General features: G+C 38.5%; 1 protein-coding gene, 1 non-coding gene and 1 pseudogene across 4 annotated transcripts; 2 read left to right on the top strand and 1 right to left on the bottom strand.

The window, feature by feature from the left end:
* Positions 1 to 877: 877 nt before the first annotated feature.
* On the bottom strand, positions 878 to 1,442 carry LOC101313426. The gene is made up of 2 exons (XR_184867.1): positions 1,135 to 1,442; positions 878 to 1,059 (listed from the first exon to the last, which is right to left on the bottom strand). It is a non-coding gene; the product is annotated as an uncharacterized LOC101313426 (transcript).
* Positions 1,443 to 4,440: 2,998 nt separating this feature from the next.
* Positions 4,441 to 7,064, top strand: LOC101312649. Of its 2 annotated transcripts, XM_004302435.1 has the most exons (3): positions 4,441 to 5,253; positions 6,131 to 6,451; positions 6,959 to 7,064. In XM_004302435.1, exon 1 carries the CDS (start codon positions 4,633 to 4,635, stop codon positions 5,176 to 5,178), a length of 546 nt encoding a protein of 181 aa, XP_004302483.1. In that variant the 5' UTR covers positions 4,441 to 4,632; the 3' UTR covers positions 5,179 to 5,253; positions 6,131 to 6,451; positions 6,959 to 7,064. The 2 variants fall into 2 exon arrangements, with proteins under 2 accessions (XP_004302483.1, XP_004302482.1); XM_004302434.1 differs by lacking the exons at positions 6,131 to 6,451; positions 6,959 to 7,064 and adding an exon at positions 5,871 to 5,942.
* A 3,329-nt stretch (positions 7,065 to 10,393) lies between these two features.
* On the top strand, positions 10,394 to 11,991 carry LOC101313130 (annotated as a pseudogene). The gene is made up of 3 exons (XR_184866.1): positions 10,394 to 10,536; positions 11,192 to 11,398; positions 11,491 to 11,991. The product of XR_184866.1 is annotated as a 50S ribosomal protein L30-like (transcript).

Below are 11,991 nucleotides of genomic sequence, written 5' to 3'. Positions count from 1 at the left end.
ATACAATCCAATCCTCTGTTGGTATAAGTTGAACTTGAACACACAAATGAACATACCCACATATTAGGATAAAAGGAAGTTCAACTTTTGCTTCAACCTCAGACAACTATCCCAACCTAAGTTCTTCTTCCTCAGAAGAAAGACAAGTATTCGACACCCATAAAACAGTAAAACTTAAAAGGCATCAAGAAATGACAATGCTGTGAAGATCTACATAAGTTGTTCAAATATCGAATCACTTAAGCAGCAAAATCATCCCATCATACTTTTTCCAGACCTTTCAAGTACTTGATACATGTCATCTGTTATGTCAGTACATATGTGCATCTCCTAAACAGAATCAATGCAACTCAGAAACAAAGCAGTTGCTGACCTAGAAAAGTTGCGCATGCAGTAAATCAGGGGTGAATCATGGCATATGGTAAGAAACCTATAACAGAAAGATGACAACTTTAACATTCACATTTTACTTAGGAGGAAAGTTTAGCTATGCTTTTTTTCCTCAAAAAAAAATAAATTAAAAAAAATTAAAAATTAGCTGTGCTTTCAATAACAATATGCATATAGTATGCGACGCTCAGATAGTTGATCAGTACTATTTGGAGTTGATTTTATGATGGCTTTGCAATTTCATTCCAACTTCGGAGCTACCATTCCTATCAGTATGGCTTTGAAAAATCAATCAAAGAGCATAGAGAGAGAGAGACATCTTCTGGAGCAAGATAGAGAGCTTTAATCAAAGAAAATGCCATTTTGAGTCTCAGCAACTGATATTTGAGCAACTTCATATAAGAATTTCATACAAAAATATGAAATGCAATTCAAGGTGCTCCAAAATTCAGTTCAAGAGCTCCATACAAAATGTGAAAAACACTTCAATGTGCTTTCAAAATTCAGTTTAAGAGCTCCATACAAAAATGTGAAATTCAGTTCAATGGCTCAAAGGTCATGTAATAACTGCTTGGGTGGAACAGGAGTGATTTTCTTGTATTCCATCTTGAGAGAAACCTCAGGTATTTTTCGAGGGAATGAAATCCTATTGCGTTTGGACTTTTTTGGCTGAAATCAAAAAAGATGAATTACAAACAGTTGAGTACAAATTCAAAAACCCTAAAACCTTAACAAGGACGGTACCTTTCTAGGAATCAACCACTTCAAAGGCCACCCAAATAAAAATTTGGGGACAGATGGTCGTGGCTCATCATCGCCGGAATTCAGGTTTTTTCGGCCATCCCCGCCATCGCCACAGCCAGTAGCCAAAGGAACAGGGCCCACCAACTGCGGGGCAAAGTTAATGGTAAACATTTCCAGACACCTGCAAAAATGAAATTCATAAAATGTAATAATGACAATTGAATTGAGAAATGAAATAGTCCAATCTGATTTTGTTCACTGCAACTCAGATTATGTGCAAGTTCACATATTTGACTCTCATTAACAGGTTAAATAATAACACAAAAATCAAAAACCATAATCACTGAACAATCCCCAAGCCATTAACAAGAATAGAGAAAAGAAAAAGACCACAAGCCATAACCTTCAGCTTCTTTCCAGTTCCAGCCTTCAATTTTTCTTCCTTCTCCTGGACCTGGAGGCTGCAGTTAAGGAAGCTGGAAAGGAAACTGGAAACTATATAGGAAACCCTAGCTGGGTTACCGTACAAATATGGGCCTGCCCAGGCAGATCAGGGAAAATGTGAAACGTACAATTGGGCCTCTCCCATACCAGAGGTGAAAAACCAGAAACACCACGGTAGGAGAAAAGAAAAAAAAAACCAGTAAACCTGGCCCATCAGATGAATCTTACAGATCCAATTGGGCCTCTCACTCACACAGCAGAGGCCCAATTGTTTCAAACCAGAAACGAAGAGAAAAATAGGATTCTGAAGATCAAAAGAAAGAACGAACCCCCGATTTATAATTTTATTAAAAACAAAAACAAAAAGCATAATAACAATTTCCGGCAAAACCCGCCGGATGTAACCACCGGCTGGTTATAAATTGATAAAAACAAAAACAAAAAAGCATAAATAACTAACCATTGAATTGATAGAACTTCCGGCCAAATTCGCCGGATACAACCACCTCCGTCATCAACCCAGTTGAAATTTCACTCCTTGTCTGAGGCATCAAATCGAGAGACTCGACAAATCAGACAAGAAGCAAAGCTTCAAAAATTCAGCATCTGAAATCTTCATATGGAGAGAGAGAGAGAGAGAGAGAGAGAGAGAGAGGAGGGGAGGAGAGCTTCAGGATCTAGAAGGTCGTGAGAGCAGGAGAGAGAAGAGATGGGTTTGAGAGAAAGAGTAAAAGAAAAAAAAAAAAAAAGAGGGGTTTGAGAGAAAGAGAAAAATGAAAGGTGGAGGCTGAACGGGTTTCTCTATGTATTTATAGTGGTAGGGTTTGGGAGCGAGTCTCCGCCTATAAGTTAAACACACGTGGCACACGAAGTCAATCTAGAAATCTATCCTCCACCGACTGATATGCAAAACGCGTCCTCTTCTCAGGTATTTCAGCATTAAACACTGACTGAAAATATTACCACAGCTGTCCGCATTTAATACTGAATTTTACCGGTCTCCCTCCTGAAAATTACCATCAGCTATGCTTTTGAATTTTGATGACGCAAAAAAATACCATCAGATATTCACCTAAGTTTAATACACGTGGCAAAAGCAATCAATGTACAAATCTAGTCGTCTATCTATCCTCCACCGATAGATTCGCGCACTGACTGACTCAAATTCTATGCCCATTAAAATCGGAAAGAAAAAAAGGTAAATGACAAACATTACGAGATTGAGAAAAGAAAAAAATTGACTAAATTTTGATATATTATGTTTATAAGGAAAGAATTAAAATTTGTTATTCCCGCAAAACATATCATGATTAAGGAAAATAACAAGCGATACGAGATGGAAAAAAAGATGGAAAAAAAAATTATGTATTATGTAATAATGTTTATAAAAAGACACAAAAGGAAAGAATTAAAATTCAAAAACTGAATAAATCGTGGTCTACGAAATATATACAAACGACTTTAGGTAACAAATAACTATGTTGCAAGGAAGGTAAATAATTAGGTTAAGTTGATTGGTTGGATGATGAAACGCTAAGTTGTACGGACACAGACACAAACACAGCGACATGACACGGCGCGATGCGGCAAAACTCAAGTAGTAGGTTGTTTTCAAATTGGACAGTAGCTTGCTTTTAAAACTAAGCAGTAGCAACTAAGCAACCAACAACTTCTAGCACATAATAGACAAGAATATGAACTAATGGGCCAACAAAAGAGACCGAATGGGCGACGTCTTCGTCTGTGTCGTTTTCTCTCTTTGTTTGTGTGCGACTGCCACAACCTCTATTGCTCGTTTAGGTTTTTGTTCTATTTATTTTTTTTAAGTGACAAAAGCTAACGTGGCGTGTCGTAAGATGACGTGGCGAGTCGGTCAACGTGTCAGAAATGTTAACATTTTCCGACACGCCACGTGTCACCGTGTCAAGAATGTCCGTGCAACATAGATGAAACGTTTCAGCATTGTGTAGGTGAAATAGTACCATGTTTATTAACACTATTTACTATTTATTAATTACAGGAGTGAAATGTTTTTAGTCCCTCAACCGTGATGTATGTTGATTAACCATCGTGATGTGAGTCAGCTTGCTTATGTGTTGGCATATCTAGAAAGCTAGAAACTGTCATTTTCTGGTCTGTCACCTTTGCTCCTGCTGAGATTGTTCACGCTTCTGCCTTTGTTGGTGCTTCTTATCGACCTCATAATTCTAGACCAGATCGTGAATATAGAATCTACCTAGAGTTCATTAAGTTGAACCCAGCAATTTTACGCATGATGCTTTAACAAACCTTGGTCACTCTTGTCTAAACCATAAATCTTGACTATATTATTTCCCTTATTGTTGATGCTTAAGAATCCTAGTCACTCTTATGCAACCCAAAAATCTTGTGACTCTGTAAATCCTCTAGTTACTAAAAGAGCTCTTTTATAGTTTTATTCAATCAGTTAGAGCAACTCCAACCAAATGGTCAAATTTTTTTGTCAAATTTGAAATTTGACTGCTGAGATGGAATTTGATATTTTAGAAGATTTTCGCTCCAACCAAGTTGTTAAACAAATATATATATTTTATAGTTAAGATGAAGAAGAGAGGGTTGATTGGGTTATGGGCATGAAGAAACAAAATTTGGAGAAGAATGAGGAATGAGAGAGAAAGCATTAAAGATAGAAAAGACCATATTCAGTTCTTAGAAATTGTGGTCCATATGGCAAATAATATGTCCATCGTAGATGAATTCTTGATGTTAATTATAGTTGTTGAAGAGCCATGTAAGAGATAACAACTTGGTTGGAGTTGCTCTTAATCACATGTTTTTTTGGCTTGCTACTTTACTCCGATCGAACCTCCGAAATGCTTTTCACACCCTAGTACACATGTTGTATTTCTGGCTGCCTGTGAGTAGGAATCTCCAGAATAAGCTCACTCACAGTCATGTAGTGACACATGACCTCAATTCCCTAGTTTCAATTCCAAAGCAACGACCTTTTCGATTCCTCTCCGCCATCCTTGTCCGTATATTTCTAGGGTTTCGACAATCGAAACAGAGCAGAAAATGGAGGAGCTGACAGCTCCGGCGACGAAAGACTCGGACTTGAAGCAGCGGCAGAGGAGCTTCGGCAAAGCGTACACCACCTTCCAAACGCAGGCTGCTTCGCTCGTCGGGCTGACCCGCCAGTTCAAGGAGCTCCAGGCGCGGTGGGGGTCCACCGAGGCCTCGCTCCGGACACGGTTCCGAGAAGTCCGCGAACCGGAAAGGGAGGTCGGCGCCAGAGAGAAGCGGCTGGAGGAGAGAAAGGTGGAGATGGAAGCGCTGGAGAAGCAGCTGGAATCGAGTAAGTACCACTTGAGTTTTCTGAAGCCGTTGATTACTAAACATGTGGAAGAGCTTGATTTGTTGAAGGTGAGGGTGAGCGAGAAGAAGGAAGAGTTTGATATGGTTGAAAAGAGGGGTTTGGAATCGGCCGAGAGATTGGGAATTTTGGAGAAATGTGTGGTGGAGAAGATCAAGTTAAGCATTTGGATTCACTCCATACAAGTGAGAGGCAAGTTGAGGGCAACGAGCTTGATTGGAAGTTATAACATTCTGATTCTGAAGTGAATCAGTGCTTGGAACTTACCCCTGCCTCTAACGATATGATTGATAAGGATGGTAGAAGCTTTGAGGTGATCCCTGGTAAGTTTTTGGCTACGAGTACTGCTATCTTTCATACATACATATGTATATATCTAAGTTTTTTTTAAATTTTATTTCTCTTTGCATTCATGATATTAGGCTCTATGCTTGTTAGTTGTAACCGACTATCCTAGATGCCATTCTGTGTCCCTTGTGCTCCAGTCGCAGTTTTCATATGCGTGATCCATACTGCATCTAGTAGATACTAGATAATGGGTTTGACCATTGCCAAGGTGCTTTGCGTTAATTGATAAACCGAAGATGCGTCATGACTTCAATATGTGTTACGCAATGTACAATTAGGAGTTCAAGATATGTATTACGCAATGTACAATTAGGAGTTCAAGATATGTCTTAGGTTATGTGAAGTAGTAGAATTCTTAGCATATTGATTGAGTTGGCATTGATTATTTTTGTTGGTGCAGGTATTAGATTACTGGTATTTTCCTTGTATTACTGTGATTGTGTTCTAGGCTTCTAGTTTCATCTTTATCCTCTTACTGTGCTTTCTGCTGTTAATGCATTCGATAATAGTAACTTCATTAAGTTTGGGTGATGATGCTATGGATTTTCGACTTCTGTCTAGCAGTTTGGGTAATTTTCTTTTCACTTAACAGGTATTATTCGGAATCTTATTGTGAGAAAGCAGCTGATTAGGGCTGTTACATTTATCTGCAACTTCAAGCAAATTGACATGTTTCCCCTGGTACCACTCTTGAAAGAATATGTGGTGGATGCAAAGAAGATTTGCATTGAAATTTTCAGTAAAGACGTATCATTTGATGAAAAGATACATTCAACAAGTTCCTTGTAGATACATAAATCCAGGACCATCCTTAATTAATGTACATCTGTTGGGGATGAATTTTGCTTTCAGGAAAAGGTTGTAGATTACCAAATAGCTGGTCTAAGAGCTGTGATTCAGTGCATTGAAGATCACAGCCTCGAGTCGCAGTACTCACCAATTGATATTATGAGGGAAATTGAAGGGCTTGGGGAGCTAAAGGAGAACCCAAACCTGGTGCTATCTCTACTGTCCAATGTTGAAAACCATGAGCAGAAAAAAGGAAGGAAGCAAAGTTCCAGAGTTGGTATGCCAATATCTCACACATATCAACTGCGTAAAAGAGCATAACTGAGGACCTGGTTCTCAATTACAGGGTGGTTCAGTGCAGTTATTCTGCATAATTTTGTGGAGGTGAGGTTTTTCTGGTTTTGTTTTCTCTCTATCTTCTTTAACTCAAATGCTCTTTATAGCCATCAGTCCAGCAATGACGTAGTCAAAATGTGTCATCAATTATTTCCACTCTTTTATTGGTTAACAATTATTTTCACTCTCAATATTGTTGAAAGTCATGAACTTGAGACCTGAAACTTTAAATTGTTTCAGTAAGATGAAATATAGCAGGCTTTTCCATCACTCAATTTACAACCGTTGAGCACGAAAAATGTTCGTTTGTACTGTAGTTATGTGTGTGACTGGTTGTCTGCAAAAGTTTGAGGGAACACAAATTTTATTATTTCACATCATTTGATGAGGATGAGTGCATGACTATCTTATATCCTGAAAGAAACATTATCGACTTGTGTAGATACGTTCATTACTATGGTGTTCATCCTTAGGATACTAATACAGACTATAGTTTATGTCGTTAGTTCAGTGGGGGAGTTCCTAAAGCTTTGTTGTTAATATATAAACTTGCAGGTCATAGTTATTTTGGTACTGGGACATATTGATTCTTTTGGTACACTCATGGTAATCAGAACACTTGTAAAGCTTGCTAGCCAGTTGATTACCATAACCATGCATCCTCCAACTTGCTTAGAGGGCTCTGGTTAGCATGTTCCTCAGGGTGCAGCTTCTATTATAATTTTCGAACTTCATCGGTGACATGCAAGCTTTGCTGGACCTTGCGAATTAATCAACTGGGTGTCGGCATATTGCAGTAGATAAGAGTTTCCGACTATATGGATGAGAAGTGAGCACAACCGAATTAGACATATGATGATGAAAGTCTTGTAGATTTATTTTATAAAAAAACACCTAGCGATAGAATGATCTCTATAGTGAAGGGATTATTTTTTATGGAAATTTATTTCATGGAATAAAACTGTTCCGTTTCTTCCCCATTTCCAGATTTCTTTTCCTTTCAGCTCGTGTAATGTCCCGAATCTAGTTCTTATTTCTAGAGGACGCTACAGTAATCCAGTAATCCCAATTTTGCCTTGCATTTGTACCAATAGATCCAGAGCTGATAGTTCCAGTGTCTCTTTTTTCTTTTCTTTTTCTTTTTTTGGTTACAGAAAAAGTTTTTTTCTTTTCTTTTTTCATCCATACTGGTTTGGTTTTCCTCATATATGGGTTTTATGAAGTTTTATCATTCTGTTCGGCCAGATAGATTTTCTGCATTACAAGTAACAAACGTTTACAAATGGCCAATGAACAAACACCGTTGGGCAACAAACGAAATGAGACATGGAGGAAGATGATTCCTAACATCCACCTAGGAGCATGGGAGTGGCAGTTTTACCAGGAATGCATGCCGTGGAGATGGATGAGAGAAGAACAAGCTTTTTCTATTTGAATAGAGGGCTGCATCAAGTTCTTTCCGCTTTGTATTCTCCCACATGTGGCCAATTGACAACCAGAGCAAAAAGCATGGACATGACCCAACTCTTTCTCTGCCACTCAGACCCAACTAATTTAGGTAGAATCCAAATTCTTGGCTAATAATTTCAATTTTTGCTATATTTATTTGTGTGGTATTTATTTCACATTTGTTGTTCCATTTTGCTGCCAATAATTCTTAACAGTAGAATAAAGTTTAGAGCTTTGCTTGTGCTAGAGAGGCTGTATATCCTAGTTTGCTATTCTTGGTCTGCTTCAAGTTTCACTTTTGGAACTGTCTGTGTTGGGCACTTGGGCTGTATATAAACTCCAGTTTGCTGTTCTGAGTCTGCTTCAAGTTGCACTTTTGTGACCATTTCTGTGACTAGTGTAGAGTCACTAGAGTGGTTTAGGAGCCAACTGAATTTAGCACATTTACCTTCATTTCTGTTCCCAAGTGCTAGTTTTTGAAGTTCCCAAGTTTCTCACTGGGTGTGGAATCAATCTTCTGCAATTGTTTAGTCATGGCATCAGTTATAGGTTTTGGGGGACCTCACTTTTTCGCGTTAAGCTCCGACAGCAAGCCTCAGTTTAGAGTGCAAATTAGAAGATTAGGCAATCAGGACGCATCAGTTTTGTCTTCAGACTCGGTTTTAGTGAATGGAGCTTCTGTAGTTGGGGAGAGGGAGGGAAGTAGGCCTTTAGGTGATCAAGGGAATGGCAGTTTGAGGCATAAGGTTAAGGAGAAACAGAAGATAGAAGACGGTGTTCTTGAAAGTTGGAACCTTTGTGGGATGACGGGTATGGAACTGTGACTGTAAAAGGATTATTTCGATGCAAATGAGGAGATGATTAAGCCTGATGGTGATCCTCCCCGATGGTTCAGCCCCCTTGCGTTTAACCCTCCATTGAAGGATTCTCCAGTTCTTTTGTTTTTGCCCGTTAATTGATGCCGAATCAGTCACCATATGTCATTATAATCTTGAAGCTACTTTAGTTTTGTGACTTCCGTTGAAGTGAAATGCATAGTTGGTCTTGAGGAAAAAATGAATGTCCACAAGTCCACACCATAAATCTAACATTTACGTAATCAAGATAAGTCCAATTACCATTTATGCATGTTAACAGGCTAAACTCTAACTTGTAAGTGGGTTTCGTCTTATGCTTCCTTGATGCGAACCAACAGTTGCTTGAGTTGTCCGCTGACCCTGTGGTCTCATTTACACCGAACCACAATGGGGCAATGCTTGTTGTTGAAGAATGTGGCTATGGATATATGCTGTTTCGATCTTTTTGGTTTTTTAGTTTTATTAATTAATGGGCCTCCTTCAGAATTTTTTTTTAATTTTTTAATTTTTTATATTGCCCAGTTATCCCCTCACCTTGAGTGAAATGTTTTGACTGGGAGAAGAGGTGAGAGAGTGAAGTAGTGAGGAAGAGGGTACGTATGAGGTTTTCAAATGATTAACTTTTTTTTTTTTTTTTTTTTTTTAAAAACTTTTTTATTAATAACTCACGCACACTACATATGTCAATGAGGTTTGAACCCATGACCTTAAAGTTGTCAGTTAAACACCTTTAACCAACCAAGCCACGGCTCATTGACAGTTTTCAAATGATAACTAACTAGATAGAACTACCGCAGATACTAATCTAGCCTTAATTAAAGCTCTGTTTACTAGTAGATGCGGATGATACCTTTTCGCAATGTGATGTAATTTAGATGTGCGATATCTTCGCGTAATTACGCTCAACAATTTTCTTATTTTTTCCCAATGTTTCTCATTATCTGCCTCCAAGATTGTAATATTACTTCATAAAACTACCTTTTTGGTTGTAAGAATTTTTATGCTCGTAATTGAGCGCATAAGATCCGTTCATTGTCAAAATTGGAGGGTCACGAGAAGCTCATATTGTTTATGTCGAAGACTTGAAATAGAGAACATTAACGTGAAAGGCATAAGCTAGCTCATTCTGAGCCGTACTGCTCCCATTTTCATACAATCACATCAAGTATAATCTTCATAAACAAACAAAAATTACAAGAGCTGGAGTGGAGCAATTTTGGGTTTAACATGATTAGGCTCTTCCATAACAAATCATGTAACCACCTACCAAGGGAGCAAAACAACACGGCCAAAGTTCGAAGAATGACTTTCCTCATCTAGAAAGCGCCGATATAAAAAGACTGAGTCCGTTCTGGGACTATTTTCCGACGGCAATCCCAAAACCCTCCACCTCCACGTGCGCCCACGTGACCTCCCAACATCTTTGCTTTTTATTTTTTGAATTTAAAAACAAATCCCAATATTCATGCAACTGATCCTGATCTATCTACAATAAGTCTGATTGGTTGATGAAGTTAGACGACTGCTACAAAATCATGTTGGTTATAGAACTCAATATGTTCCAAGGGAAGCAAATTCAATAGCCCATGGTTTTGCTTCTCATGCTTTAAGAAATAGTGATAGCCAAGTTTGGTTTGTTATTGCTCCCGATTTCATAAGGGATGCCCTTCGAAACGATTGTAATCGTTAGTTTGTTTCAATGAATTGCTTTTCAAAAAAAAAAAAAAAAAAAAAATTTACCAGATTTTGTGAATGATTTCGAAACTTATATGGTAGCTCAGAAACACTGCAACATGATCAAACAAGCCCTCGCCGCCGTTATCACAGGTACCCACCTCCCTCCGCCGCTAAACTCTCCCTTACTTAATTCCATTTCCTCGATCTGTCTCTAATTTCCTCTGTCTCTAGTTCTCCTCCTCCTCCATCTTATCAGTTTCAAAGTAACGATTTTTCGTGTTGATGAACCTAAAATGATTACTTTTTTAGATTAAAGAATTCATCTTGAGATGATTCAGCTTGTGTTTGTTTTTATTTTGGGGGTAAAGAATCGAGTAGTACGTATTAAGCCATTTGTAGGGGAATTCAGCTTAGTCATGTTTTCGATTGATTACAGTATGGATTTGTTGTCTTTGTTGTAATGGTGGAAATCAAGAGATTTTAAGTGTATTCGGAGTGCCATTGAGTTATGGCCTCTTGTTTGTGCTAGGATTGCCTATCAATGCTCTCCATGGTGTCTACCAAAGGCATTAGACTGAGGTTTTTTGCTTTACAGACCGAATTTTTGTGTTTGCCTTCTGTTTTACTAGTGTTCAATGTTCGTGTCGATGCATAAATTAAATAGTAGGCTATATCTTACCGAAGGACTTCAGAGCTTCCACTGCATCATACACATACTTTGTGTAATCCCAATTTTTATGATTATTCTCCTTTTGTGGGTGTCGTATATATGTCTTATGCAGTTACATCATTTCTGGATGTGTAGGTTTCAAGGAGAAGACATGAATGCGTTCAAGGCTTTTAAAACCAATGTTCCAATTGCATGGAGCCCTAATCTGTATATAACTCTGGTGAGTGGAATCCCAGGAACCAGGAGGCTTCACAGGCGCACTTTAGAGGCACTATGTCTTCGCAAATGCAACCGAACTGTCATGCCATGGAACACTCCTACTGTTAGGGAATGATCCAACAGGTTTCATATAAGCTTATAGTGCAGGCATTTCTAGATTAGGTAATCTGGTCTATACATGGTTGATGATTCGAGTATGCAATTTTTCTATACAGGTCAAGAGATTGGTTGTGGTTGAGACAGAAGAGACGCAAACAAAAGGATGCAGAGACCACTGAGCTCCTGGTTCCCCATTGATTATAAATCACCTTCCTGCTTCTGCAAATGGTTCTTCTTCATAGCCTACGTAATTGATTAGAGGTCAGCTCTCGGTTTCTCCTGTAGTGTATTTTGTTATAAGCCGCCAAAGCTGGATCCAGTTGGCATAGTGTATTTTGTTATGGTACACACACTGCTTTCGATTGCTTTTTTAGGACCAATATTACATAGTAGCATTTAACTCCTTACACCTACTAGGGTCCCTCTTTTGCTTCAATTCTTATCTTCCCAATATCCTCAAGTATCATGTCATTAGAGTTCTTCAGCTCTTAGCCTCTGCGATGAGACACCAATACAAAGGCAAGGAAAACTAGAAGAAAAATTGGTCCTAACGCAGCAAGCAGAAGATAGAAGTTCTCTAGCCTTCCATTGTTCAAATCACTTCGTAGGCAGCTCTT

Source organism: Fragaria vesca, linkage group LG6 (assembly GCF_000184155.1).
Source record: "Fragaria vesca subsp. vesca linkage group LG6, FraVesHawaii_1.0, whole genome shotgun sequence".
NCBI classification, from domain to species: Eukaryota; Viridiplantae; Streptophyta; class Magnoliopsida; order Rosales; family Rosaceae; genus Fragaria; species Fragaria vesca.
This window is presented reverse-complemented; position numbering and strand designations above follow the sequence as displayed.

What these genes read in the sequence shown, in the direction of transcription:
- LOC101312649 (XM_004302435.1), top strand. Translation starts at nt 4,633, where the DNA reads ATGGAGGAGCTGACAGCTCCGGCGACGAAAGACTCGGACTTGAAGCAG.